This window comes from Embiotoca jacksoni, unplaced genomic scaffold, assembly GCF_022577435.1.
Source record: "Embiotoca jacksoni isolate LCO1_2020_lvr unplaced genomic scaffold, fEmbJac1.0.p SCAF_7, whole genome shotgun sequence".
Taxonomy (NCBI): Eukaryota; Metazoa; Chordata; class Actinopteri; family Embiotocidae; genus Embiotoca; species Embiotoca jacksoni.
This window is the reverse complement of record NW_027185425.1, coordinates 21404142-21429427: the sequence shown is the minus strand read 5'-3', so window position 1 is coordinate 21429427 and position 25286 is coordinate 21404142. Positions and strand designations below refer to the sequence as shown.

The 25286-nt window shown below is 40.7% G+C and overlaps 1 protein-coding gene across 1 annotated transcript in view; it reads left to right on the top strand.

Moving 5' to 3' along the window:
• The window catches only part of LOC138214405 (rho guanine nucleotide exchange factor 2-like), a 48196-nt gene that overhangs the window by 9640 nt on the left and 13270 nt on the right, over nucleotides 1-25286 (top strand). Inside the window, exons 2-16 of the mRNA XM_069176005.1 lie at nucleotides 1265-1427; nucleotides 2069-2136; nucleotides 7598-7646; nucleotides 7933-8065; nucleotides 8814-8923; nucleotides 10149-10292; nucleotides 10644-10894; nucleotides 11120-11245; nucleotides 12832-12949; nucleotides 13587-13663; nucleotides 14897-15068; nucleotides 16926-17002; nucleotides 17137-17309; nucleotides 23940-24007; nucleotides 25042-25230. Coding sequence (XP_069032106.1) covers nucleotides 1265-1427; nucleotides 2069-2136; nucleotides 7598-7646; nucleotides 7933-8065; nucleotides 8814-8923; nucleotides 10149-10292; nucleotides 10644-10894; nucleotides 11120-11245; nucleotides 12832-12949; nucleotides 13587-13663; nucleotides 14897-15068; nucleotides 16926-17002; nucleotides 17137-17309; nucleotides 23940-24007; nucleotides 25042-25230 — 1918 coding nt within the window. The remainder of the gene's footprint in view (nucleotides 1-1264; nucleotides 1428-2068; nucleotides 2137-7597; nucleotides 7647-7932; nucleotides 8066-8813; nucleotides 8924-10148; nucleotides 10293-10643; nucleotides 10895-11119; nucleotides 11246-12831; nucleotides 12950-13586; nucleotides 13664-14896; nucleotides 15069-16925; nucleotides 17003-17136; nucleotides 17310-23939; nucleotides 24008-25041; nucleotides 25231-25286) is intronic.

The following is a 25286-nucleotide window of genomic DNA, read 5'->3' as shown; positions in this document are numbered from 1 at the left end:
TGAACAATTCAATTTTTGACCATTCAACATAAAAGAAGTGGCTGTATAGCTAAGCGATGCTAGCGGAGCCTGTGTTCAGCATCAGGGCTAATGTGCAGGGGAATAAACCTTTAACAAATGAACCCTATGAACCAAAGGCTATTTTCAGAAGTCTGAAACAAGTCTGCAGTTTAACAACACGTCAGGAATCTGACATAGACTTTTCTTCGATCCTTAAATACTAATTGATAAAGTGATAAAGTGATAAAAGTGGATGACTTTAACATTCATTTTGGTGACGTGGATACTAGCATCTTGGTACAATTCACAAATGCACTCTTTAAAACAGACATTGCTAAATCCTGGAAAGGATGTGGCATCCCACTAATTATGAGTCTAATAGCATATAACAATGTGCTCCATAATGCCTGGATCGCTTATTATTCATCATTAATAGAGGAAAACAAGAACAACCCCAGGTTTCTTTTCAGCACTGCAGGCAAGCTGACCAAGAGTCACAGCTCTGTTGAGCCTTTTAGTTATTTAGCTCTTTAGCTCTGATCTCAAGGATCAACTGATTCCATTTTGGGCGTCAATGGTCAAGGTCAGTGTCATCTTACATTGACTCATGCTTGTGAGCACGATATGTAAGGAACGCCCAGAGGGAATATCTTCACATTTGGCACAAATGTTCACTTGGCCTCAACGATGAAGTGATTCGATTTTGCTTTTTAAAGGTCAGGGGTGACATTCACTGTGACTTTAAATCTTTCCTGTTCTTGTAAACGCGATATCTCAGGAATACCTTCAAGGACCTTTTTCAATTTTGGCCCAAACATTCACTTGGACTCATGGATGAACTAAGTGCATTTTGGTGATCAAAGGTCAGAGGTCAAGTCAATATGAGCTCACATCCATCCTACCTATCAGCCCCATTCTTTTGAATGTGATATGTTAGGAATATGTTAAGGTAATTTCTTAAAAACTGGCACTGACATTTTGTGGCCATAACTCAATAATTGACAACTTTTAATTAATACAGCTGCTGTAATTTACCTTGACCCCACTGACCCCACAGTTAGTTTGACACATCCACATGGTTAGCAATAATGCTGTTTTCATGACATCTTGCTGCTTTTAAGTCCTATCTGTCTTTAGACACATGCAATAAGCATGATGCTGACAGACATCAATGAGCAGAAGCCATGCATCAGTTGTAATATGTTTTGTGACATTGACAAATATGCAAGAAGTTTTTCACATTTTCTTTGTGTTTCTCTTCCAGAATAAAGAGAGGGAACGCATAAGGGAGCGAGAGAAAGCGGCGAGGGACAGGGAAGCACGTTACAGCAATGGTCACCTCTTCACTTCACTCACAGTCTCAGGAACCACTCTCTGTTCAGCATGCAACAAGAGCATTACAGCAAAGGAGGCCCTCAGCTGCTCTAGTAAGTAACATTCTTCAGCAAATGTATTTCTATATCTACATACACTATACAGTGAGGGGTGGGTAGAGTATCTGAGAAGCAAAAAGTTCAGTCAGTTTTGACTTCAGTAAGAGTATATACACATCCACTGAAAAACATACAGCCCCCCACTCTTATAGGGTGTGGGGGGCAGGCATTCTATTTCTAGGTGCCTGCACTCTGAGAGGGAGGGTGGTAGGCAGTCTTTGAGATTTGCTTTATTTGTGATTTAAAGTCCTGGTACAAAATAACTAAATTAGTTTCCTTACAGTGGTGCTGGAGGCCAAGGGTACACCATCCAGAGTAACCATGTCGGTGGATTGAGAGTTTCTGAGGTCTTAATTGTGTTCAAATTCATGCTACAGTTATTGTGTACTCCAAATATTTAGAGAAACTAAAGCAACATTATTTTTACCTTTCATGCAAATAAAATCCCTTTGAACTGAAATGAATTAAACTGAAAGTCATCTAGTCCTGAGTGGGGGATTGAACTCCTGGTGAAGCATGCTTAAAATAATGTCTTAGTGTCCACATTTTTGGATACAGGCCATAATGAGTTGTTTTAGGTGAATGTTATGTGTTCTTTATTTGTTTTTATCTTGTGTCTTTATTTTTTTTTCCAGCATGCAATATTACTATCCACAACCGATGTCGAGACACTTTGCCAAACTGTGCCAAAATGAAACAGCGGGTAAGACACAGGCTTCACCGCACATCATCATGACCACATTTTTAAGGATGTTATTAATGAGTTCAGGACTTTTGGGGTGGATCATTTCTACACGTCTGTGAAGATTCTTAGTCGGCAATTGGACTTACTTGAGGTTCCTGGAGGCTTTAAGAGTTGAAACGTCTTCAAGAGCCACAAGCAAGTCCAGTTGCATTCAGATAACACTTAAATATTTCCACACACCCACATATTTAGAGAGATCGGATTGTTTTTTGTTTTAAAAATATTTACATCATGAAAGAAAAAGAATATTCAACAGTCGCAACATTTTTCTCTCTTCAAGGCCGCTTTACACTACATGATTCTGAGACAAAAATGGACAATCATGTGAGATACATGTTTAAAGCTTTCATTCAGGGCTGAATGGTGGCTTTAGACATTACTGAGACATTTCCACTGGACGATTTGGAGCTTTTGGTGACCAAAGAGAGCCTGCAGATATTTAATCCAAACTTTAGCAACGCATGGTCACAATTTGACTTCTGCTGTGACACTAAGTATAAAAGATGTAATTTTAAAATTGTACATTTTAGTGGGGAGCGGCATAGTGGTGCAGTGGTTAGCACTTCTACATCACAGCAAGAAGGGTCAGGGGTCTGAGCCTTGGCTGGGGCAGGAGCCTTTCTGTGCAGAGTTTGCATGTTCTCCCTGTGCCTGCGTGGGTTCTCTCTGGGTACTCCACCTTCTTCCTACCATCCAACAAATGCATGTCAGGTTAATTGGTTATTCTAAATTGCCTGTAGGTGTGAATGAGCGCATGCATGTCTGTCTGTGGTGTCTTTCTGTTTTGGCCCTGCGATGGAGTGGATGTACCTTGCCTTCACATAAAAGTCAGCTGGGATAGGCTGCAGCAGCCCCGTGACCCTCTTCAGGATAAAGCAGTTGTAGATTATGGATGGACCTTCAGTGGGATTTGAGCAAGAGAGTTCTTCTGTGAGTTACAGTCTACAGCTTTAACAAACAGGGTTTTCCATTCATTATTTATCAGTTATAAAATGTTCACATTGAAACACTGCTTGAAACAATTGTTGGAGATTTGTGGTTTTCAGCTACTTTATCCTGGGTTGTAACAACAATATAACTGGCAGCATTAACCAGTTTTCACTGATGCTGGCAGGTTACCTTCTTTTTTTAATCTAAATTTTATCACTTAGTTGAAAGAGGTAGTGTTAGGTTGGCTTTTCAGTTTGACTGTTTTTGCAAGATTTCATTTTGTTAAATGCATGCTCAATGTTCCTTTTGATTGGTCTTCTAATCCCAGGAAACTATCTTCCAAGCTCTTCTAACCTCTTCTCATTACGAGGCTATTTTATTGAAATTTCTAGCAGAAAAAACAACCCTGAATGGAAAATTACAAAAGTGACACTACTGTCAACAAATGGATTATTGCCTGAGAGAATGTGAACATTAGAAAATAGTTGGTGCTTACATTATTTCACAGCAGCATTCTTGTCATGAGTCATGACTCAGACAGCATTATCATGAATAAAGACCTATTTAGTTAATAGGACACGCTAAGACTTAAAATGAAGTTATTCAGTTATTAGCTCTGTAAGGTATGGGATGCCTTAATGAAGCACTTTGGGGCCATTGCTGTACATTTTTCCACAAATGACCAGTTGTCTTCTATGGTCAATATTTAAATGTTTCCAGATGTTTCAACAATGTATATCTCAGCATAAACTGACGATGAAATAATATAGGTTTAAATTTTGATTTGCTATTCGTTGGTCCTGAATGTATTTAAGACAAAAAGTATTGCTAAGTTGCTAATAGTTGCTAAAATGAGAAATGATATTTCTGTTATCAAAAGATGTGAAAAATATTTTGGCTCAAAAAACAACTAGACACTTGACTCTGGTTTTATGTCACAGACCGAATCAAAGAGAACAGAGAATGAGAATGAGACAAGTCAAGAGTGCTGCTAAAGAAAAAGTAATTCATTTTACAACAACAAAACATAATCACGTACAAACAATTATCAAAGTAAAAAAATAGAGCAATAGTTATCATTTGATCCAGAGAGGAGGATTGCCCAACAATTTGTGTTACAGTGAACAATATAAACAAATATTACAAAACAGAGCAGTGTTGTGCAATGTTGTAACAAAAGAAGGGATGTTGCTACGTTGCATTATTGTAGAGCTTAGTTATGTGTTAAAAATAGATTATTTTATTTATTGCTTGTATTTATCAGAAATGTTTCATAGACTCTTTTTATTTCGTATTAGATTTTGACTGTTCTACCAGACATGTGATAAGGGGAATCATTATCTAAAGCAAAAACAAATTCAGTCAAGCCAACAGTGATGTACCAAGCTGTGCACTATTGGAATTTACTCAATAGACATATCAAACAAGAAAACAGCAAAATTACATTCATAATGTTAAAAAAAAAAGTCATGAAACACATGGAGGTGAAAAGTGCTCCAGATGCAGACAGGCAGCAGCTCCTCAAGATACACATGAAAAGATGTTTTTAAAAACGTGGCTGCCTCTTGTAAGTTGAGTGTGTGTGTGTGTGTGTGTGTGTGTGTGTGTGTGTGTGTGTGTGTGTGTGTGTTTTTGTGTGTATCCTGTGGTTGTGAAGGGTCTGTCTATAGTGTTACTGGGATATTGGACTAAAACGGAACATATAATGGCCACAAATGAGTCATGAAAGTTGTTCCTCGTGTTTTTCAAATGTGATGTGTATGTATGTTATAATTATTTCATTATTGTACTGTCAGGAGCTCGTCTTGTCTTTGTGTGCGTTCAAGTCTTTTGTCCTGTTCCTTTTATGATGATGTAAGATGTTATGGTTGCATTGTCACTTTGAACATTTTCTTGTGAACCAGAGGAAGAATAGATGCAGCAAAGCAGCAGCTAATGGAGGTCCCAATAAACTAAATTAATGTAATAAGCACAATGTTTTCTTGTATAGAAAAAACAGAGTGTAGACACCAATCAATAATGCTGTACATATTTTACACTTACACAATCTATTCCATGGGAGTTGTGTGGTGGATAATTATAGTCTGGTACGAACCAGAACCAATTTCACTACGTGAATATGGGTCTTGGTACCGTCCACAAGTAATAGTTTGCAGTCGTTCATCCTACTGGGAGTAGACCTCGGGTTAATTTTAACCAATCAGCATTGGTGCCAAAACCGGCAGATACTCTGCAACCACTGCAACTACCGAAGCGTTGAACGTTTGGTGATTTTGTTCGAGAGTTGAAAAATAAACGCTGCGCTCATCAATGTCACCAGCTGTCCAATCACAGTAAAGGAGGGGCGTGACAAACACGGTTAACCACCGATCCTGGTTGCTGATTGGTCCGCTCTTTAGAGTGGCAGTGCAAACGCTAGTACGAGCTGAATTACCAGACTGTAATCACAGACAAGAAAACTGAAGCTGCGAGCGACAGTCAGCGCTGCCAGGCTAGAATAATCCACCGGTGGGGCCAGAATGGTTCCCCTTAACCCCTTCACACCATTCACAGTCCTTATAATCAAACACAAAGACTGCCTCATGACTGAGACTTTGTACTGTGAATTACACAAAACAATACTCCTACTGACCAAGCATTCAAAATTAATATTCAACCAAACATAAGTATAAAGATATAGGTGAGTATAAAAATAAATCTACTACAACCACGAATAATAATAACAACAATATTCAATGGAAAAATAAAAGACTATATTTCACAAAGAAAATGTGTCACGTGAGTAATACAGTGTGTGAGGAGCTTCTGAGCGTGTTAATAAACAGAGGTCTTCTTCATTCTAATGATGTGTGATATCACTGATTTCCTTTCTGCACTGATCTGTCTTCGCTCATACCAATACGATACACTTTGTATAAAAGCTTCATGTCATCAGAAGAAGGGAAATAATAAACACGGTGGTCCCATTCATGGACAATTACACAGTTCATTCAGACGGGAAGAGCTACACCGCACTGTATGCTAAATCATATTCAGCTTTAGTTATGAATGCTGCTCTCTATCAGTTTAAAAAAGCTTGTTATTTCACATAAAATGTTATGTTTAAATGAAGTTAAATGACTAAATGCCATAACAAATACATAAATAAGTCAATATTTAAATTTTCAAATCATTTGTCAGCTGCCAGTAAAAACAAATGACACTGGATCAGTGAACATTATTGGCTGCACATGTAGTACTGTAGGAAAGGTTTGTAGCTCATAACTTTACAAAAGGAGCTCTGCCTGTTAGTAATCTGGCATTATACCACAAGATACCCTAATTCAAATCATGCACATACTGCTGACTTTGTTGAAAGGGTCAACAAGAACATCAAGTTCATGCTGTGGAGGTTTGTACAGAACTTTGTGTTGGACTGGGCGATTTTCACCTGTCCAGCTGCAGGATGGTTATTCAGTGAAGGTGGTCTGGGAGGGGCCTCAAACACAGCAGCAATAGAAGAGAACATAGAGAGAATTATTTTGTTTGTGTGTGCTCATTTTCCAACTGTACATGCAGCCTGTTAGCTCCTGATCATTTTTACGTTTTCTTTCTTTTGTTACACTTTTTTAGATTATTTCAAATATTTTGTGGAGCTGTGCCAACTCTGTACATACTGGATGGGAGACTTCTGCTTTGTTTTTCATAATTCATTCAATGATTCTACCGTTGCCAAATAACTCCTCACGCACACTGTCCACACAAGGACCACCTGATCAAGCAAAAAGCTGTCATAATGGCAACCAGAACAACAGCTATAGACATCCCATCAGGAAACCTGAGAAGGACATGCAGAGGAGGAACTCTGTAAGGGTACTAGCATGCCACATGATACTTTTCAGTCAGGAGAGACTTGATTTCAGTGAATAGATAGAGCATTATTTTGGACGAGCTGAGGAACAGACCTGACAGCTGTTGTGGAAGAGAGGAGGACAGATTTAAAGTCTGACAGCAATGGGATGATTGGCTGATTGAGATCATGACGAAGTTCGATAGGTTTATCCAAAACACCCACAGTCAGGTGATCAGAGGAAGCGGGAGAATGAACTGAGGAGGTATGAAACATAGAGATGGTTTTCCCTATTTCAATCAGGACTCAACGCCAACCACAGTGCTAAATTAACAAGTTGATCAGTGACCTACAACTAAAATGATGATAATAAGTATATTTAAATATTTGAGGGTAACATTTGGTAGATTTTATCACACTAATTGAAAGTCTTGTAAAGTGGGTGTGACTTTCCTGTTCTGTTCAAGTTTTTCCTCTCTACGGTCATTAAATGCTTACTCATGTAGTAAACATGAGTAAACAGTTGGGTTTCTCTCCAAAGTTGTGTTTTGGCGCTACATAGACAATGTTGAATTGTATCGAATTGGAAATGCATGGCTTAAACTGTAAGAATGTGGAAAAGTGCAATACTGGTGTAACTTGTGTCTTTTATTATCACAGCAGCAGAAGATGACCCTGATGAGGAATAATGTTACGCTGCGCACAAAAAGTAAGAGCTTTTCTCTAACATGTAACATTCGAGTCTATTCAGTCTCCTCCTTTTACCTCAACTGTTTCTCCCTTCATTACACCTGCTATTGAATTCTTCTCCCTCTCTGTTCTCTATGTTGCTGTTTTGCATGACTTGTTTTTTTCCTTTCTTCTCCTGTTTGTTTTATATTCCTCCTAATCATGCTGTCATATCGTTCTTTTTCCTCCACCTATATTGTGACTATTCCAGTCACACCTCCTCATCTTGTTCCTTCTCCTCTGTTTGCAACATTTTCCGTTGGCAGCTCCAGGAATGCGTGAACGTCCCACTTCAGCCATATACCCTTCGGACAGCTTCAGACAGACTCTGCTGGGATCCCGCCGCGGTCTCTCCGGCCTGTCCCTGTCCAAGAGTGTCTCCACCAACAACATTGCAGGGTGAGCCTCACTGTCATTGGCCAGCAGGACTGTTGTATATCTGTCATATCTTTTCATTAGTGTTATAGTTTGATTTAAAATAAAATAGGGACGTGATTGATATTTAGCGTGTCTTCTGTACACAGAGAGAATATCAGTGTGTCTTTGTTGTGTCAGAAAGGTCTACATCACACACATTATTTTAAACATAGATTTTGGATTTGATATTGACGATTAAATAATTGCTGGTCACTGCCTAGTTTCCATTTGTCTAAAGATACCTCTGACTTCCTGGGCTGTATTTTTAGAAAACTATTCAGACCATGTTCCTTCATGTACTAAACCAAATATCTGAAGTAGCACTTCCTGCAGATACCAACAGATTTTTTTTGATACATTTAAATGTGCTGTTTTAACCATGCAGTTGTCCTCAGAATGGCTAAATATCAACAACAACATGAGGCTACTTTATTCAAAATGAATACAATTATTCACAATCAAATTTGGGTGAAATTACCCTTTAAATAGCCCCATAGACGAGATACTCTGGTGTATTTGTTTTGGTATGTAACAACAGTTTAACTGCGGCTTATGAACTTTGTTCCTAACATTGGTGCCAGCTCACCTTTCTGAAAAGTCTCTGTGTCTAATTCATGATGAAGTTACCACTGTTGCAAATTCTCTGTGTGTTTGCTTCTCCCCTTTGTTTTCTCTGTCTGCTCTGCTCTGCACAGTAGTTAGTTCTCATTGATATGTGTGTGTGTTGTAGGACCCTGAACGATGACTCTCCTCTGGGGCTGCGCAGAATTCTGTCTCAGTCCACAGACTCCCTCAGCTTCAGGGCCAGAGCCATGTCAGTGGAGTCTCTCAATGATGACGGTATTAAAACATACAGACCATGAGTAGCAGCAAAATGGGGTGCAAGGTGCAAGACTACTTGCACAGTTCAAAATCACTACTTCTGTTACAACAAAAATGCTGCAAAGCTAAAACTTGGAGACAGAACACACATTGTGGCAGGTGAATAGGCTTCTGTGCAGGTGTAGAGTATGAACATTTTTGATGTTGGGGTCATGTCTGCAGGCAGGTGTGAGGTCAGGACACTGGTAAAGGTAAGAAGATAATGGGGACAACTTGTGAGCAGGGGAAGAAGAGGAGAGTCCGAAGATGTCCGATGATGGTGGATGTTCGTGGACAGATAAATGAGATTAATACATTATTTCTCCATTAAAATGTGGATGAAGTACTGACAGAAATCTATATATACAAATGTCTCCACATATCAATGTAATGGATGAAAAAGCACACTAATGGTCGAGTTATGGTACTTCTAACACAGGCCACAATAAAGGCTTTAAAAAAAAGAGAGAGAACTACAGCAACAGCTGGCAGAAGCTTTGAGAAAGTTGAAATAAGGTTTGACATAAGAATCTGAAGAGTAAGCCAACCAGTTGACCAAACGATGTCTTCATTGTACTTCAAAAGGTAGAAATATATTTTAGACTGAGCTTTCTTTTAAGCAAGAAGAAAGAGATCTTCATGGAATTCAGAAATGTACAGAAGAAACTCAGTGAAATATCCTTTTTTTCACAAATAGGTCAAATGTTTCACAAACTATTTTACAGAATCTTAAACCTCTGTGGGATAATCTAGTCCACATTTGACCGGCCTACATATTGTGTTTTTTGATCTGAACAAAACAGACAGCTTGATGTAAAAAAATAAATGCAATGTCTCTTTTTTTTTGCATTTTCACAAATAAAATAGTGGTTTGACAACTTTCAAAGTGGGTTCCATCAGTTAGTCAGTGCTGTAAGTTAAGACTCCCTTAACTTTCCCCTTAAGTGCTGAATTAGAAGCTGTGTTCAGCTTAGTCAGTGACTGACTAGTAAACACACAAACTAACTAGGTGGGAAAGTAAGTATTCAAAAAGTAGTGTCAAAAGTAGCAGTAGGCAATGCATGCTGGTATCTTTCAGCATTACAAGGTATAATCTGTGGATGCATTTTAAGGTAACTAACTGTATCTGGCACTGCATGTCTGCATAGGAGCACTGCATCATATTTTACACGATTCTTATAAGATTTGTTTTCCTCCTGTTTAGGAGACATGTACTATTCTTCATTACTGGAGGACATGGACCTTGAGGAGCAGGACTTTAAGGCTGACTCGTGGAGCATGGCTGTGGACAGCTGCTACTTGCAGTCACACTGCAAAAATGTCATCAAGAGGCAGGATGTCATCTATGGTGACAAAAATATAATGTATTTTTCAACAGTAGTTAATTGACCTTTATTTTATCTCCCATTATTGAAGACATTCTATTGCTAAAGATTACTTTCAATGTACTAGCATCAGTGCTTTCAACTATATCTGATGGTCTCCATTCAGCTCAGTGAACGCTGATTGAGGGTTGAAAGTTATGTTGCTAGTAAGAGGACGTCTGTACTGTTAACTTTTGATAGAAATAATTGAAATTTCAATTTTAAAAATGCACAAAAAACAGTTCTCATTACATTTTCTACAAAGAACCATTATTACTGCTGCAGTCAGTTCGATTATTTGATGTTTGAGTGTGATGTGGGTGTGTCCTTCTTAGAACTGATTCAAACAGAGCTGCACCACATGCGAACGCTGCACATCATGGACAGGGTGTTCCGGCAGGCCATGTTGGAGGAGCTGCAACTGGAGCTCGCGACTGTGCACACCATGTTTCCCTGCTTGGACCAGCTGACCAGGATACATTCCCATTTTCTGGCACAACTTATCTTCAGGCGCAACAACAGCCTGCAGCCAGGATCCGGCCGCAACTTCACCATTTATCAGCTGGGGGACATTCTCCTAGAGCAGGTTACCTCCATGGTTTCTCACATTGGACTTGTTCATTTCTAAATAATGATTTTTGCAACTTCTCTATTGTCTGCAATGATTTTTACCTGACACAGTGATCTTATAGTCATGTCGCAAATACAGATGTTATCATGACTTACAAAGACTTTCGTTGACATTAAAGCAAAAGATCTCTCTTTTATATTCACACAGATAAAACAACTTGTTCATGTGTTCTTCTGCCAGTTCTCAGGCCAGTGTGCAGATGACATGCGGAAGGCCTATGCTGAGTTCTGCAGCCGCCACTTGAGGGCTGTCAAACTATACAAGGAACTCCTGGCTAGAGACAAGAGGTTTCAGTTCTTCATTCGGGTAAGAGAACCACAGAGCACATCAGAGTACACAGCATGTGGTGCATGCACATGGGAATTAAAGTGACTTTATAATAAGAAACTAAAGATTTTCAAAACAAAAGTTACTAAAGGCTTCATATCAAAGACATTTTTATTTTACTACTAATACTACTGAAATTCATTGAGACAGGTTACTTGGAATTGTACAGTAATATTGAATGATTAGATTCTGACAATGAGAAATGTCTTGATGTCTTGAAATGTCTTGATGTCTTGTCTGATGTGTCTTGTTGTCCTAAATGAAGGGAGGAGACATGACCAGGGAAGTTTGAAATAGGTCTCTAGTTATTTTGGTTGGGTTGGCTCAAGAGCAGCTTTTTAAAATGGGATGGACGCATGCCATTTTCAAACCATCAGGAGCAGAGCTAAAGGTGAGAGAGAGGTTAATTATGGAGAGTAAAGCAGAGCCCAGAGTAGGCAACACTTCTTTAATGAATGTGGGGGATTACGCCTAATGGACAAGAGGACAGGAACATATGGGACACTGTTTCAAACAGACTATGTAGAGAGACGGGAGAACTCAGACAATAAAGTAGATCAGAAGAAGCAGAAGAATTATTAAAATGAGATCAAATGATATTGATTTTGTAAACAAAGGAAGACAAACATTTCGGTCTACTGGGGAGGAGGCAGCCGGATGATCAGTGTTTACAAGGTGGTCAATGGTGTTAAACAGGAACCTACTGCTTCTGATTACGGCAGCAAATTAGGCAGCATGCACCTTTTTGATGCTTTTTGTTCAGTATGGGCATTAATTCTTTCAGACAGAGAAGATGAACCCTGCATTTGAATTTCTTCCAGCTGCACTCCACTCTTTTAACTTCTTATTAAATCTGACCATTGGCATCATTGATCCAGGGATGAGAGCGAGTTGAAGAGAAAGACTTGGTGGTGATCCTGTGTCGACCCTGACAGTAGTTACCCATGACTGCAACTGGTCTCGTCCTGCAAACCCCACACACAGCTGTTCCACTTTAATTTTAGTAAAAGATGATTACTGTATTTGGGTTTCATTAGCACCACTATAAATATATTATCATGGATACTCCTAGTTTGGATATCAAGAACTGTCTTTTGCAGTGTAATGTTTTCTTTCTTTATGTCCGTATGAACAGTATTTCAACTGAGGTTTGACAGACTTCTCTCTGAAGATCTCTTTTTTGCTTGTAGGTAAACTCCATACTTGTCTTTTGGCATTCAGCGTGGTTATGAAGCATAAGAAGAACATCCAGTTTAATAAATGTTGTTGGTTTCAGTGTATGATTCAGTTGTTACCCTTTTTGGCTGCTTGCTACTCTGGTTGTCTGGGTTGTTTTCATCCTCCTCTATTATGCACTTACAGTATTCAGGTCAGTAAAACCCTCAAAGTCCTCCACTCTAACTGAGCTACTGGGCTTCTCTGAGCTATTTCTGTTATGTTTATAATATATACAAAAATTATACAAGTAACATCAAGGACTGTTGGCCTTACAGTTTTCTTTCTTTTTTTTCTTTTTCAATCAACTTGTCTTTGTGTTACTAAACTGTAACCTCTCACTGTCTCAGCGAGTGAGTCGAGGACCCCTGCTGCGTTGCCATGGTGTTCAGGAGTGCATCTTGTTGGTGACTCAACGGATATCCAAGTATCCTGTCCTTATTCAGCGCATTCTGGACAACACCACTGGTGAATCACCTCAGTTATGGTGGCCTTGTTATCTGTTTACTTTTTTAGATAATACTTACATGCCTATTTACATACAACAAAGTAAAAAAAACAGCCAGCAATATACGTACCTGTACACAGCAAACATGACACAAGAAGACGTTCAATGTATCCATCAACTTGCATTCAGCAGCTTTTTGGCAGCACAGATCTGGCAAAAAAAATAAAAATCTGATTTAGTTCACAGAGAAACCATTATGTAATTTTCCTCCTGCACCAACATGATTGGTGCCAATGACCAAGAAGATAAGAATCAATTACCAGACCTGTATATTTGACCTTATCAACCAAAGATTGTGTATCCATTGCTGCTGCACTTATATGAACAAAAATAGCAGGTGCTCCCATCAACAGAGCCAAAATTAATTTCAGCAAGAGGAACTATAACTTTAAACACTTAAAAAACTCATCTTACTATACGGTTTTATTCAAGTTTAATTTTGTTATTGTTTAGTCTGAGCAACTGTCATGAATAGTTTAAGGATTAAAAAAAAAATGATGGATAAGGCTGACTTAATGATAATATGTCTACATGGTGTTTGTTGTCTTTGTTTCTTGTACAATGACAATAATGCCTGTGTGTTTGTGTGGCATCCAGATGATGAAGAAGAGGCCTCCTCTGTGGCGCAGGCTCTTTCGATGGTCAGAGAACTTCTTAGCTCAATAGATCAGCAGGTACCAAACTTCTGTCTGATTACTACATTAGCGAGAATATGACAACTCACAACACCATGCTGAATAATCTGTGTATCGTTTGTTCCTTTCAAATCCAATTAAAAAACCCAAATCCGAAAATGAAAATGATATTTGTATTTTGTCATTCATTCGTAACTCTAATACAAAAACAATTATGTTCAAGGCAAAAAATAGGAAACGAGAAAGGTTGCTTGGATCTGAATTTGATTTTGATACTGAATCTGTCTGATGGCCACTAAGGTGAAAGAACAGCTGAAAAAAAATTAAACGACAGTAAGTCAATGCATCTATACTTTTTCTAGTAGAGAAAAAAAAACATTTTTTTACATAATTATAACTCACTATTAAATAAATAAGATCTTAAGGTTATTAATCATTGCTTAGCTTGACAAGACATGAGTGAAGGCACCTGATTGAATGTAATGAACATAAGCTTGGATGTTAATTTAAGTGTTTATTTTTTTTCATCACGTTTAAAAGCATTACTTGTGTGAACATATGTAAGAAACATGCCATTAATACATTAGGTGCACTGTCCAGCATCAGCCCCATTTTATATATTTCATTATTTAATAATTATCTAAGTAGCTTACACCAAGTAACCTATGTCCTAATGTGCTGGTGTACTGACAACTATCACTTAGTTGCTTTGATATTGAAGAAATCTTAAAACCCTGAAGATTCTCAGGCACATTATGAAGCATTGTTTTAGTCTGTTGTGGATTACTTTGTTATTTTAGAAAACTATCTCATAATCAGGATCATAAATGTGGCTGTGCATCTTTTAAATAATGACTGTTAACTGTTGCTACTTCACTTTTAAAAAAATCAAACTCAAGTGTGAGTTAACAAATCAGACACGTCAAAGACAACTTTCATAGTCCTTCCAACCTTCAAGGCTACGTCTCAGAACATCTCAGCTGATGATGCTTCACTGCTTTATCACTTTTCATTTCTGTCTGTCCCAGTTGCACCGACTAAATGTTCCAGTCTGTTAGAACTGAAGAAGCCTTTCGGATGAGAGGGGAAGACTTTTGGAGGAGAGTTTTTAATTTCTCATCCAAAACTCAAGAAAGTCCACTTACCTTTTGAAAACACTTAGATTGACCACGACCTGGATGACTGAGAATACATTCATGTTGAATCCAATCTTTCGGTTAACTCCGTTTCATTAATCCACTGTTTTTCCATGACTTTTACCCTGTTTGGCAGATGGAGGAACTGGAGAAAACACAGCGAATGCAAGAGATCCAAACCAAGCTGGACCCACGGGCGGAGACCAGAGTGAGGGACGGTGGACTCTTCAAGCCTGGAGAGTTGCTCCGCAGGAAACTGGTCCATGAAGGGACCCTTCTGTTTAAAACTCCAGGATCCAGGATTAAAGGTACTCAACATGGTGAAAAGATCAGTTTGGGTTCAACGTAAGTGAACTTTAAGTATGTAGTGCTACATAGAGCAATATTTTCTTTTAACAATGGTAGGTTAAGTATAGGTATAGGTTAACACTGACTACTGGCTACTGTAAAGAAAGTTACTGTTATAATTTGTCAGTTTTATTTATGTAGCGCTAACAAAGTAAGGTTGTCACAACAGAACTACACAACATTGTAGAGGAAAACCCAACAATTCAACAACAATCTATCTGGCCCAATGTTAATAAAGAATATAGAACTGAATAGGCCAAAAGTAAATCTTAAGAATTTTTAGTTTACGTTGGACGAAATACAAACAAAGGAGTTGATTGCTTTTTTGATTGTTTAACTTTCAAACGACCAATATTATTATTATTTCTGTCACACACTAAAAATACTCTTGTAAAGTTCTTGGAACCAGTTAATTTTGCTCCCATGTGATATTTTTTTGTTGACTCTTAACTTAATAATGTAAACATTTTTATGGTTTTTGGGCTTGACATTTTCTGACACAGTGTGACACTGTATTTCTCAGCTTGACAGATGACTCTCTATAGTCACTGTTTCTGGTCCTGACAGGATCATGAGATGCCTTCAAATTGCTGTTTTTTCTTTTTGACAGCAAAACAAGTAACATGAGCTGAAAAAAAACACAGAAGATGACAGCAAAAGCTTTGGGGATTGATATCCATCCATCCATCCATCCATCCATCTATCATTTTTCGCTTATCCGGGGTCGGGTCACGTTGGCAGCAGGCCAAGCAAGCTGACCCAGATTTCCCTCTCCCAGGTCATGGTCTGAAGAGGCCAACAGGACCACGTCATCTGCAAACAGCAGAGATGCGATCCGGAGACCCCTGAACCTGACGTTCTCCTCCCCCCGGCTGTGCCTAGATATCCTGTCCATGAAGGTCACAAACAGGACCGGTGACAAAGGACAGGTCTGGTGGAAGCCAACACCCACCGGGAACGTGTCTGACTTATTGCCGAGAATACGAACACGGCTCCTACTGATGTTGTACAGAGACCAGATGGCCCGTTGCAACGGGTCCGGCACCCTGTACTCCCACAGCAACCCCCACAAAAAAAAAAACATGAGACCCGGTTGAAAGCCTTCTCCAAGTCCACAAAACACATGTAGACTGGATGGGCAAACTCCCAGGCCCCCTCCAGTCATGTTGCAAGGGTAAAGAGCTGGTCCACTGTTCCACAACGAGGACGGAATCCGCACTACTCCTCTTGAATCTGAGGTTCGACAAACGGTCGGAGCCTCCTTTCCAGCACTCTGGCATAAACTTTGCCTGAGGGGCTGAGTAGTGTGATACGCCGATAGTTGGAGCAACTCTCCGGTGCCCTTTTTTGAAGATGGGAACCACCACCCCAGTCTGCCAGTCCATGGGTACTGTTCCCGACCCCCATGCGACATTGAAGGGGCGTGTCAGCCAAAACAGCCCAGCAATGTCCAGTGCCTTCAGCATCTCAGGACGGATCTCATCATCCACCCCTGGCGCCTTGCCACCGAGGAGCTTTTTGACTACCTCAGAAGCCTCTGCCAGGGATATGGGTGCGACTCCCCCCAAGGCTTCAAAAGCTGGTTGGGTTTAGGAGTTCCTCAAAGTGCTCTTTCCACCGCCCGATGATGTCCCCCGTCCGAGTCAGCAGTCCTCCACCTTGATATGACTTTAATATCCGGATTGATATGACTTTAGCTTTATATGTGTTCACATGATGGACAAAGACAACTTCTGACTGTGTTTTCAGTGTACTTTTGTATAACGTATCTATGTATGTGTGTGTGTGTGTGTGTGTGTGTGTGTGTGTGTGTGTAGATATGCAGGTCTTGTTGATGAGAGACATCCTAGTTTTACTGCAGGAGAAAGACCAGAGGTTCATCTTTCCGTGTCTGGTAAGACATTTTCTCACAGAGATACAAAAGCACACTAAAATTAAACTGAATTCAGCAATGGATAATTTCATTGTCATTCTCTCACCTTTTTTCTGTGTCACTTTCTCCAAACAATACTTTGTTGTGTGATTAAGGACAAACCTCCAGTACTATCACTTCAGAACCTGATAATCAGGGATATAGCCAATCAGGAACGAGGCATGTTCCTCATCAGTGACTCCTCCCCTCCTGAGATGTATGAGTTCCATGCTGCCAGCAAGGAGGACAAGAACATCTGGATCCGCCACATCCAGCACACTGTCAGCAGGTGGGCAAACACACCAACACACACACAGCACTTTCCCTCATTTTAAGGAATAACTCCAAAATATTTTGTGAGTGAGACCGAACAATCTATCAGAATTAAAATCCTTAGTGTTGGCCGAGTACAGGTGTACAAGGAGTTTCACTTGGTGCAGGTGTCAAAAATAAAGAACAAACTAGAGGAACAAATCAGTATATAAACCTAAGAAAACTAAAGAAACATACATATATATACTCACAACCTTACATATACACACATGCACACATACATTTCTGAGATTAAAAAAAAAATGAAATAGACCATTTACACTAATAGAACAATAAGAATATCTACAGTGTTTTGTTTTTTGTGTTATTTGATAGGAAGTATTCAAATGATCAATGCAATCAGATGAGGTCATGTAGTACTGGATACAACATAGTATAATATAGTTGCAAATTTGAGCAAACTCTGCAATATTTAGCTTGCATTTTTTTTTTCCCTCAATTTTTTGCAAAAGATGTGGTCAGAAGAAACTGTGCTAAAAGTATTACGGTATGAAGTAAAATATTTTAAAACAAAACTTTTAAAAATAAATATCTCCTCATTTTCAATCAGGAAGGCTCTGCTCCTGTTTTCTCATCACCAAATAAAACCAAAAGAAAAACCAAAAGTGACGGTATTTGCTGGAAATGTGGTCTTCGCATTAAAATTTCTAATTAAATGTTCATTATCAAAGGAAGTGATTCCATATTACTAAATGTTAAAATAATTGTATACACACGTGAAGTTGTAAGAGACTGCACTTTGTTTGTGTGCATCCAGCAGGTCTGTGTTGAATGAACATGGATTCAACAGCATCTATGGCTTTTATTTTGACAGCTGATGTAGTCGTTGTTTCTGTATTAGTCACAGACCGTCTGTTCTGTTAAACTTTTATGCCCATTGTTTTCCAAGTTCGATCATTTAAAAAAAGATAACAACTAAAATAATTATGTGATGCACAACATGATTATTATCAAAGTTAGTGACTATATATTTATTCCTTTATCGGGTAATATTTAAAAAAAAAAAACATTTTGCTTTCTCGACTTGCAGTTTTTTTCTAATTCACGCAATTGTACAAACAAAACTGACTCCACAAATTAGATCACAAGTTTTGAAAAAAAATCTTTCTGTAGCAACAATCACAAAAATACTCCAAGCATTGATTGTTTATGTCAGATTCATGGCTGGTTATATATGACATGGCAGTTTTGTGCAATTGCAGAATCGGTAGTGTGTTGTGTATTTTTCACACAGGAGGGATGAGTGAAGGGTCCTTGTTTATGTGAATAATAGCCCTGGGAAAGTTGTGCAAGTGGTGGTTTGTCCGAGTTCATGGAGCTCTTACAGTCCGTCTCCTCTCTGATGGAAACTGCTGGAACAGTGTGCGCATTTTCCAGCATCCTGCCCGCTCACCTCTTCTTCCTGAATGAATGCAGGTGTGTGAGAGGAGAGTGTTCAGATGATGACCTTCTCCGTACATGTGCTGCAGCTGCAGTGTGAGGATGCAGAGCTGAACCAGATGAAGATGAAGGATGTGGTGATGGATTTTTTTTTTGATGGCTGTGTAGAACTGCACTGTTCGTGTCAAATTTTCATGGGCCTGGTTGCATGGTGGAAAAAAAAAAAACTGTTGCCGAGCCTGCAGGTCTGAGCCTCGAGTCCACCGGACAGATGGCGGTAGCTGAAAAAGTCTGTGACTGGGATGATGTCTTTGATAATCCTGTAGGTTCAGAACACTAAACATAGTAAAGTCCTGACAACATTACAGGACTTTACTAACAACAATTCCCATGTGCACATTAGCTGGAAGTAAAAACTACCTATTAACAGCAGAAACCTCCGACGGAACTAAACTCACAGATGGGTGGCCATCTGCCTCAACCGGTTTGGGGGCAGAAAGAGCGGTGAGAGAAAAGAGCAGCATAGAGAAACAAGAGATAATTAAAACTGCAAGCAGCTTCACGTCGGGGATCCAGCAGGTCGAGGCAGGTTAAAACTCTCCAAAGAAGAAACCAGATAGAAACATGATCCAGAAGCAGCAATGAACATTGTTGCGTATTTAATTTATTTTATCTTGCAAGTATTTTGAAGTTACAGCTGTTGTCCTCTTTGTGTAGTTACCATGGTTACACGTGTTACTTTGTCCATGGTACTTTTGTCTCTCCGTTCTGCTGAACCTAGCATTAGCGTTACTGCAGTAACATTCACTGAAGATCAGAGAAGATGATTTTAGAAGATGGTTCACTTACTTTTTTATTAAAATGTTGTTTACTGTCCGTGTTCAGCTTGAGAAGAGAATTGCTGGATAACATTAATACAGCTATTTGTCTAATGTGAGTATGACTGAGATGGAGTGCCTTCACTTTACCTGAAACAGACTAATTTCTTCTGACAGCAACATGAAACATATGAGACTGAAAGTAATGTTGGCATTACATCTGTCACCTGTGTTGCATTAGATAAATAACGTAGATAAACATTAGCTTATTGTGACAAACCTCTTGCTTTTAAGAGGTTGAGGTGGTAGAGCTGTGTAGCTCCTCCCCTGTCAGACCGCACCACCTCATAGTCAACATCCCCTACTCACCGTGTGACCACAAAGGGTCCTTGCCGCTTGGCGAGGAGTTTCAAGCTGGAAGAAGGAAGCAATACAAGTATCTTTTCTCCCGGTGTGAATTGCCTCAGCTTGGCCCCTCTGTTGTACAGCCGTTGTTGACGTTCCTGGGCCTGGAGCAGCCTGGTGACAGCCTTCCCAGTGTGAGGAATTTTGCTCGTAGGTCCAGGACGTATTGAATTTTTTTTTTCTGGGGCTCGGACCTTCCTCACAGTTTTCTTTAAGCAGGTCGAGCACCCCTCATGGTTTCCTGCCAAACAGCAGTTCAAAGGGAGAAAATCCCGTGGTGGCATGGGGAACCTCCCGCACTGCAAACAGAGGATCAAGCCATTTATCCCAATTGTGTTCATCTTCGTGGATACATTTATGGATCATGGACTTTAAAGTCTTATTCAGACGCTCAACAAGACCATTGGTCTGTGGGTGGTATACACTGGTCAGAATAGATTTAACCCCCAGTAATCCGTAAAGTTCTCTCAGTGTTCGTGACATGAACGAGGTGCCCTGGTCAGTCAGAATCTCTTTCGGAATTCCGACTCGGGAGATGACCTGAAACAGAACCTGCGCGACACTCTTTGCAGAAATGCTGCACAATGGCACTGCCTCGGGATATTGTGTTGCGTAATCCACCAGAACTAACAAAGCGATATCTGCGTGCACTCCGGTGAAATGGCCCGATGAGGTCCATGCCGATCCGCTCAAATGGGACCTCCATTAATGGTAGAGGACGCAAAGGTGCCCTCGGAATGGCCGGCTGGTTTACCAGCTGACACTCCGGGCAGGATGCACACCACCAGCGCACACCCCCCCCCCCCCCCAATAAAATCAGGTCATTATCCGGTCCAGTGTTTTAGCATATTCCATGTGGCCAGCCATCGGGTTATAGTGAGCCACCTGGAAAATTATTTCCCGGAGGCTTTTCGGCACCAATAACTGGGTGTTTTCCTGTCCTGTTTGAGTGTCACGACTCACTCTATACAGTCTGACCCCTGCACACTGCCCCATTAATTTATGAAACCCCGGCCAATCTGTTCCCAAGATTAGGGGGTGCGTAGGTGGGAGCTCACCGCAACCTTCACACTATGCTTTTTCCCCATGTATCTAATTTCCACTGACACTATGGGATACTCGTGAACATCCCAATGCATACAACTAATCTGCACCCACCATGCCTCCACCAACGCCCCGGGCTGAACCAGGCTCTGGTGAATCATTGACTGTATACAGCCAGAATCCACCATTGCCTGATGTACACCCCCTGGATCCTTACCGGAACACGGTATGTCGACCCTGGACCGGGGGAGGGTGTTGGAGGGCCGGCAACCCGGATCACCTGGTCTACGTCCAGGAGTGGACACTCCTTCCGGCAGTGCCCGGGCCGCCTGCACCTCCAACACTCCTGCCCTGTTGTCTGAGGGGCCTCCTGTAGGTTGGGAAGGCGCCGGCAGCTGCAGGGACCTGTTGAGACAAGATATGAGGGAGAGGGTGAGATGGCGGAGGTGGTAGTGCTGAGCCAAGAGCAGTGGCTGGACCCTCCTCCGAGGGGTGGGAGTCAGCTGAGCTGGAGCCAGCGGGCGCCTGTCGTCTCCCTGACCACTGCAGTGGACAGCGAGGTGGTCCTCTGCCAAAATGATGGCAGTATTTAGCGATGCAGGATGGTGGCAGTGGACCCACGCCGCCATTTTGGCTGGCAGACCCTTTCAGGAATTGTTCGACCACCACCTTCTCTAGCAAAGCCTGCTCCCCCACCGAGCTCCCTGGTCGCAACCACCTGGCTACGGCATCCCTCAGCCGCTGGGCATGCGCGAAGGGCCGGTCCTTTGGCTCCAGCCTGGCCTCACGGAACCTCCGTCGGTGCTCCTCTGGTGAAAGGCCCAGCCGGTCCAGGATGGCTTTCCTGATGTCAGGAAATGTGTTCCTGGCAGCCGGTGGAAGCCCCAAGGCCCAGAGCTGGACTGCCCACTCCACCACGGGCCAACCGCTGGCCTCCGCCACTGCCTCGAACTTGTCAAGGGATGACTGAGCGTCATCAGCTGCTGTCATTTTCTGTAGGGCCGTCCCCTCCAGCATAGAAGAGGCCGGCCGACTGCTGCGAGCCCCGAGTACCTGAGCCTGCCTCTCCCCCTGGGCCAGCAGAGCCCCCAGGAACTGCCTGTTGGTCTCAGCAAGGTCCCGCTGCATGGTCGCGATCTCCCCATCATCTGTCCAATGGTGAGGACCGGCTGCACTGGCATGCCCATCTGCTGTCTGTCCATCTCCCTGCTGAGCCCCACATTGGGCGCCAGTGTGACGAACATTTTTGCCATCACCGTGGATTCTTCCAGCGTGAACGAACAACACTCAGACAAAATACGGTTTCCGATGTGTTTATTCAAACACAAACAATAGCAACTACCGTGTGCTTTCCTGCCGATCCTCTGAGCACACATCCCACGACCCACCTCCAGTGTGCAGCCAGCCTGCTGCTCAGTCTGTCAGGAGTGCCACCTGTCTGGTGACCTGCTAGGGCTTTTATCTGGGGAGAGACAATCAGTGATTCCCTGCAGCTGTGCCAATTAAGCCTCTTCAAGGCACCGTTCCCTGAACCACTCCCCCAATCAGTCGCTCCTGCAGAGGAGCCAAACCACACCCCGCCTTTACCTTTTTATAAATATTGGCTTCTCCCTGCATGTTCGGCTGTTGCTTCTTGTTGTGATTTATAGATGAATTTAGTTCATAAAACAGTAACATCAGATAACATTACTGACAGACACAATGATACTGAATGTAAGGTTCTAATTATTACCAGCAGTGAAACACGTCAGCTGCTTCTAACCAAGAGTTATTCTGTATTTACTGAACAGTGTCTGATTCCACAGACGTTTTTTGGGGATAAAACAGTAATTAGCTAATCTTTCAATTTGTTCATCTTGAACATGTTTGTTTTGTATTCATGTGTTGAACAAACATGCAAAACATTTTTGTCATAATTATCGTATTGACATAGATTTAAATTCAGTTTTTGTTTTATTTTCATTGTGAAAAAAAAGGTCATCATCAAAACTTTTTGAAAAATTGCTCACATTGAAAAAGGAAACTACTCCTCCGATTGCTGTAATTGGGCCTCATTACCATCAGCATGAATAACGACCATGCTATATTTACCAGCAGTTTAACATATGACTCAGCATTTCCTGCTTAGGTCCCAGGAATATGTTTACCAATGTTTTTTACGATGGAGCTGCCAATTACCAGATTTGTTTTTTCGGTGATTGTCTCTGAGTGGGGAAAATCAATTGGACAAACGGACTGGTTGGTGATGAACTTTGGATTTTGCTTAGGCATATGATTCCTAAACACAGCTGTTAGCTGACAGATGATTCAAGTCTTATTCTGAAGATGATGAACTAAGAAAATTCCATAAACCGCAGCACAGCACAGTGTGTTGGCAACAGAAAGTAACAAAATATCATTACAATAATGACAACTGTGTCAGCTCCTCATGCACAATTCAAAGACTGAGCAGTATGATCTTATTAGCAGCTTTGGTATACAGTAAGAGAAGCACAGAGGGGCTTACTTGTGTCTCCTTACAAACTTGTACCATGACAGGTGAAAAACTTCCAGCTTTGATTGAAGTTATTTGTGCTACATAAGAACGCGTTTCTTCTTAAGCTGCCTTAAATGCTTTGTCATTCAAGGCATTGTGACCTCATTACTAAGAAACTCCTCTATCCTGTATGTTGAGTCATGTTATATTGTTCCATCAATCAAAAAACAAAAACAATAGCAGTGATTAGTAGAAATCCAGAAGTGAAACCTAAGTTGGTATAAAACTGTTTTTCTTTATCTCTTCTGGGAGACATGATCTGTGGTGGTGCAGCATTATATCTGCCTAATAATTTGTAAATATAGCCTGTCTAAAAGCACAAAACCCAACGAATCAAATTGAAAAAACGAAACATTCATATCCATCATATCACTAATAACAGAGTTTGTGTTACTTTCTTTAGGTGCCCATCAAGAGAGGAGTTCCCCCTCATTGAGACTGAATACAAGGCTCACCTTCGGCGGCTCAAAGGTTAGAAGACAAACATTAATTTCATTTTTTATGAATGAAATGACTGATTTTTAAAAAAGCAATAAAAGCAGCTGATATACAGACTCACTACATCCTTAATTGAAGAAAAAAATTTAATTGGAAAGTTTTTACATTTGTAAGTCACTTACAACAATCTGTGTCACCACTTTTGTTTGAAACTGATTGTTTTCCAAATGAGGGGAGCTACCCATGAACTCAACACGAGACCTACACTGAACAATAGATGTGGATGGCAATTCAGAAGTTTACGACTACCCTACTATAAAAGTGTATTTTAGGAGTTCCTCTGAATTTATAAATGTCTAAACAATCTCAGGGTATTTGATAGAAAGTTCATAAACCAAACAGAAGCGTATTTCCTCACACCCGGTGTAAGGCTGCTCCAAAACTTAATAAAAAAGAGAATTGTTACTTTGTTGTTTTTTTCAGTTGGTGTCTTTTCAACTTAAACAATCAATGCACGAAATGTACAAATGTGAGCTGTTCCTGTAACCTCCCACTAACCTTGTGAGTGTGTGTGTGGCTTTGTTCATGTGACACTCAGGTTGCTCAGATTCTTTTTCTTCCAGAGCCTTCTCCTTTTCTCTTGTGCCAGTTCATCCAAACTTTATGCTCTGTTTGAAATATTTTCAACTTGCATTTGTCTTGTTTCCATTTGCTCTAACAAGGGCACGTTGTTATTTATTGTTTTTACTTATATATTTCAGTGATGTCAGAAAATGTGCTTCTAGCCTTTTTCTTTCTGTTTTGATTCTGTTTGAACCATGGTGTTAATGGCACTTTCTGGGGTTTCTGTGTAGAAAACAATGAACCTCTGTTTTAATTTACTGTCTCTATTGATCACAATATTGCTATGATGCTATAATATGTTGGGTGTATGTATTAGGGCTGTGTGTCGCTTAAAGTATACATGTGTTGACCAGGGGATTTAGGAATAGGCAGAATTCATTGTCTTTTGTCGAATTAAGTTGTGTCTGATCCATGATTAATTAATCTTCACCCACCACCCACAGCTGACCTCCAGCACAAGGACCAGGAAATGCTGGAGCTTCTACAGGAGAGGGTGACTTTATTCTGTGAGCTGGCAGAGGTGACAAGTGGTCAAGAGGGCCTTCAGCCTCCCATCACTCGCTACTTGTTCAGGGCGGACACACCGCAAGCTCCCCGTGCAGAAAAACTCCTGCTGGATGCCACAGCTGAGGGTAATTCTTCCAGATTTATTGTGTGCCAAAAAATATTATTTACAACTTTATATATA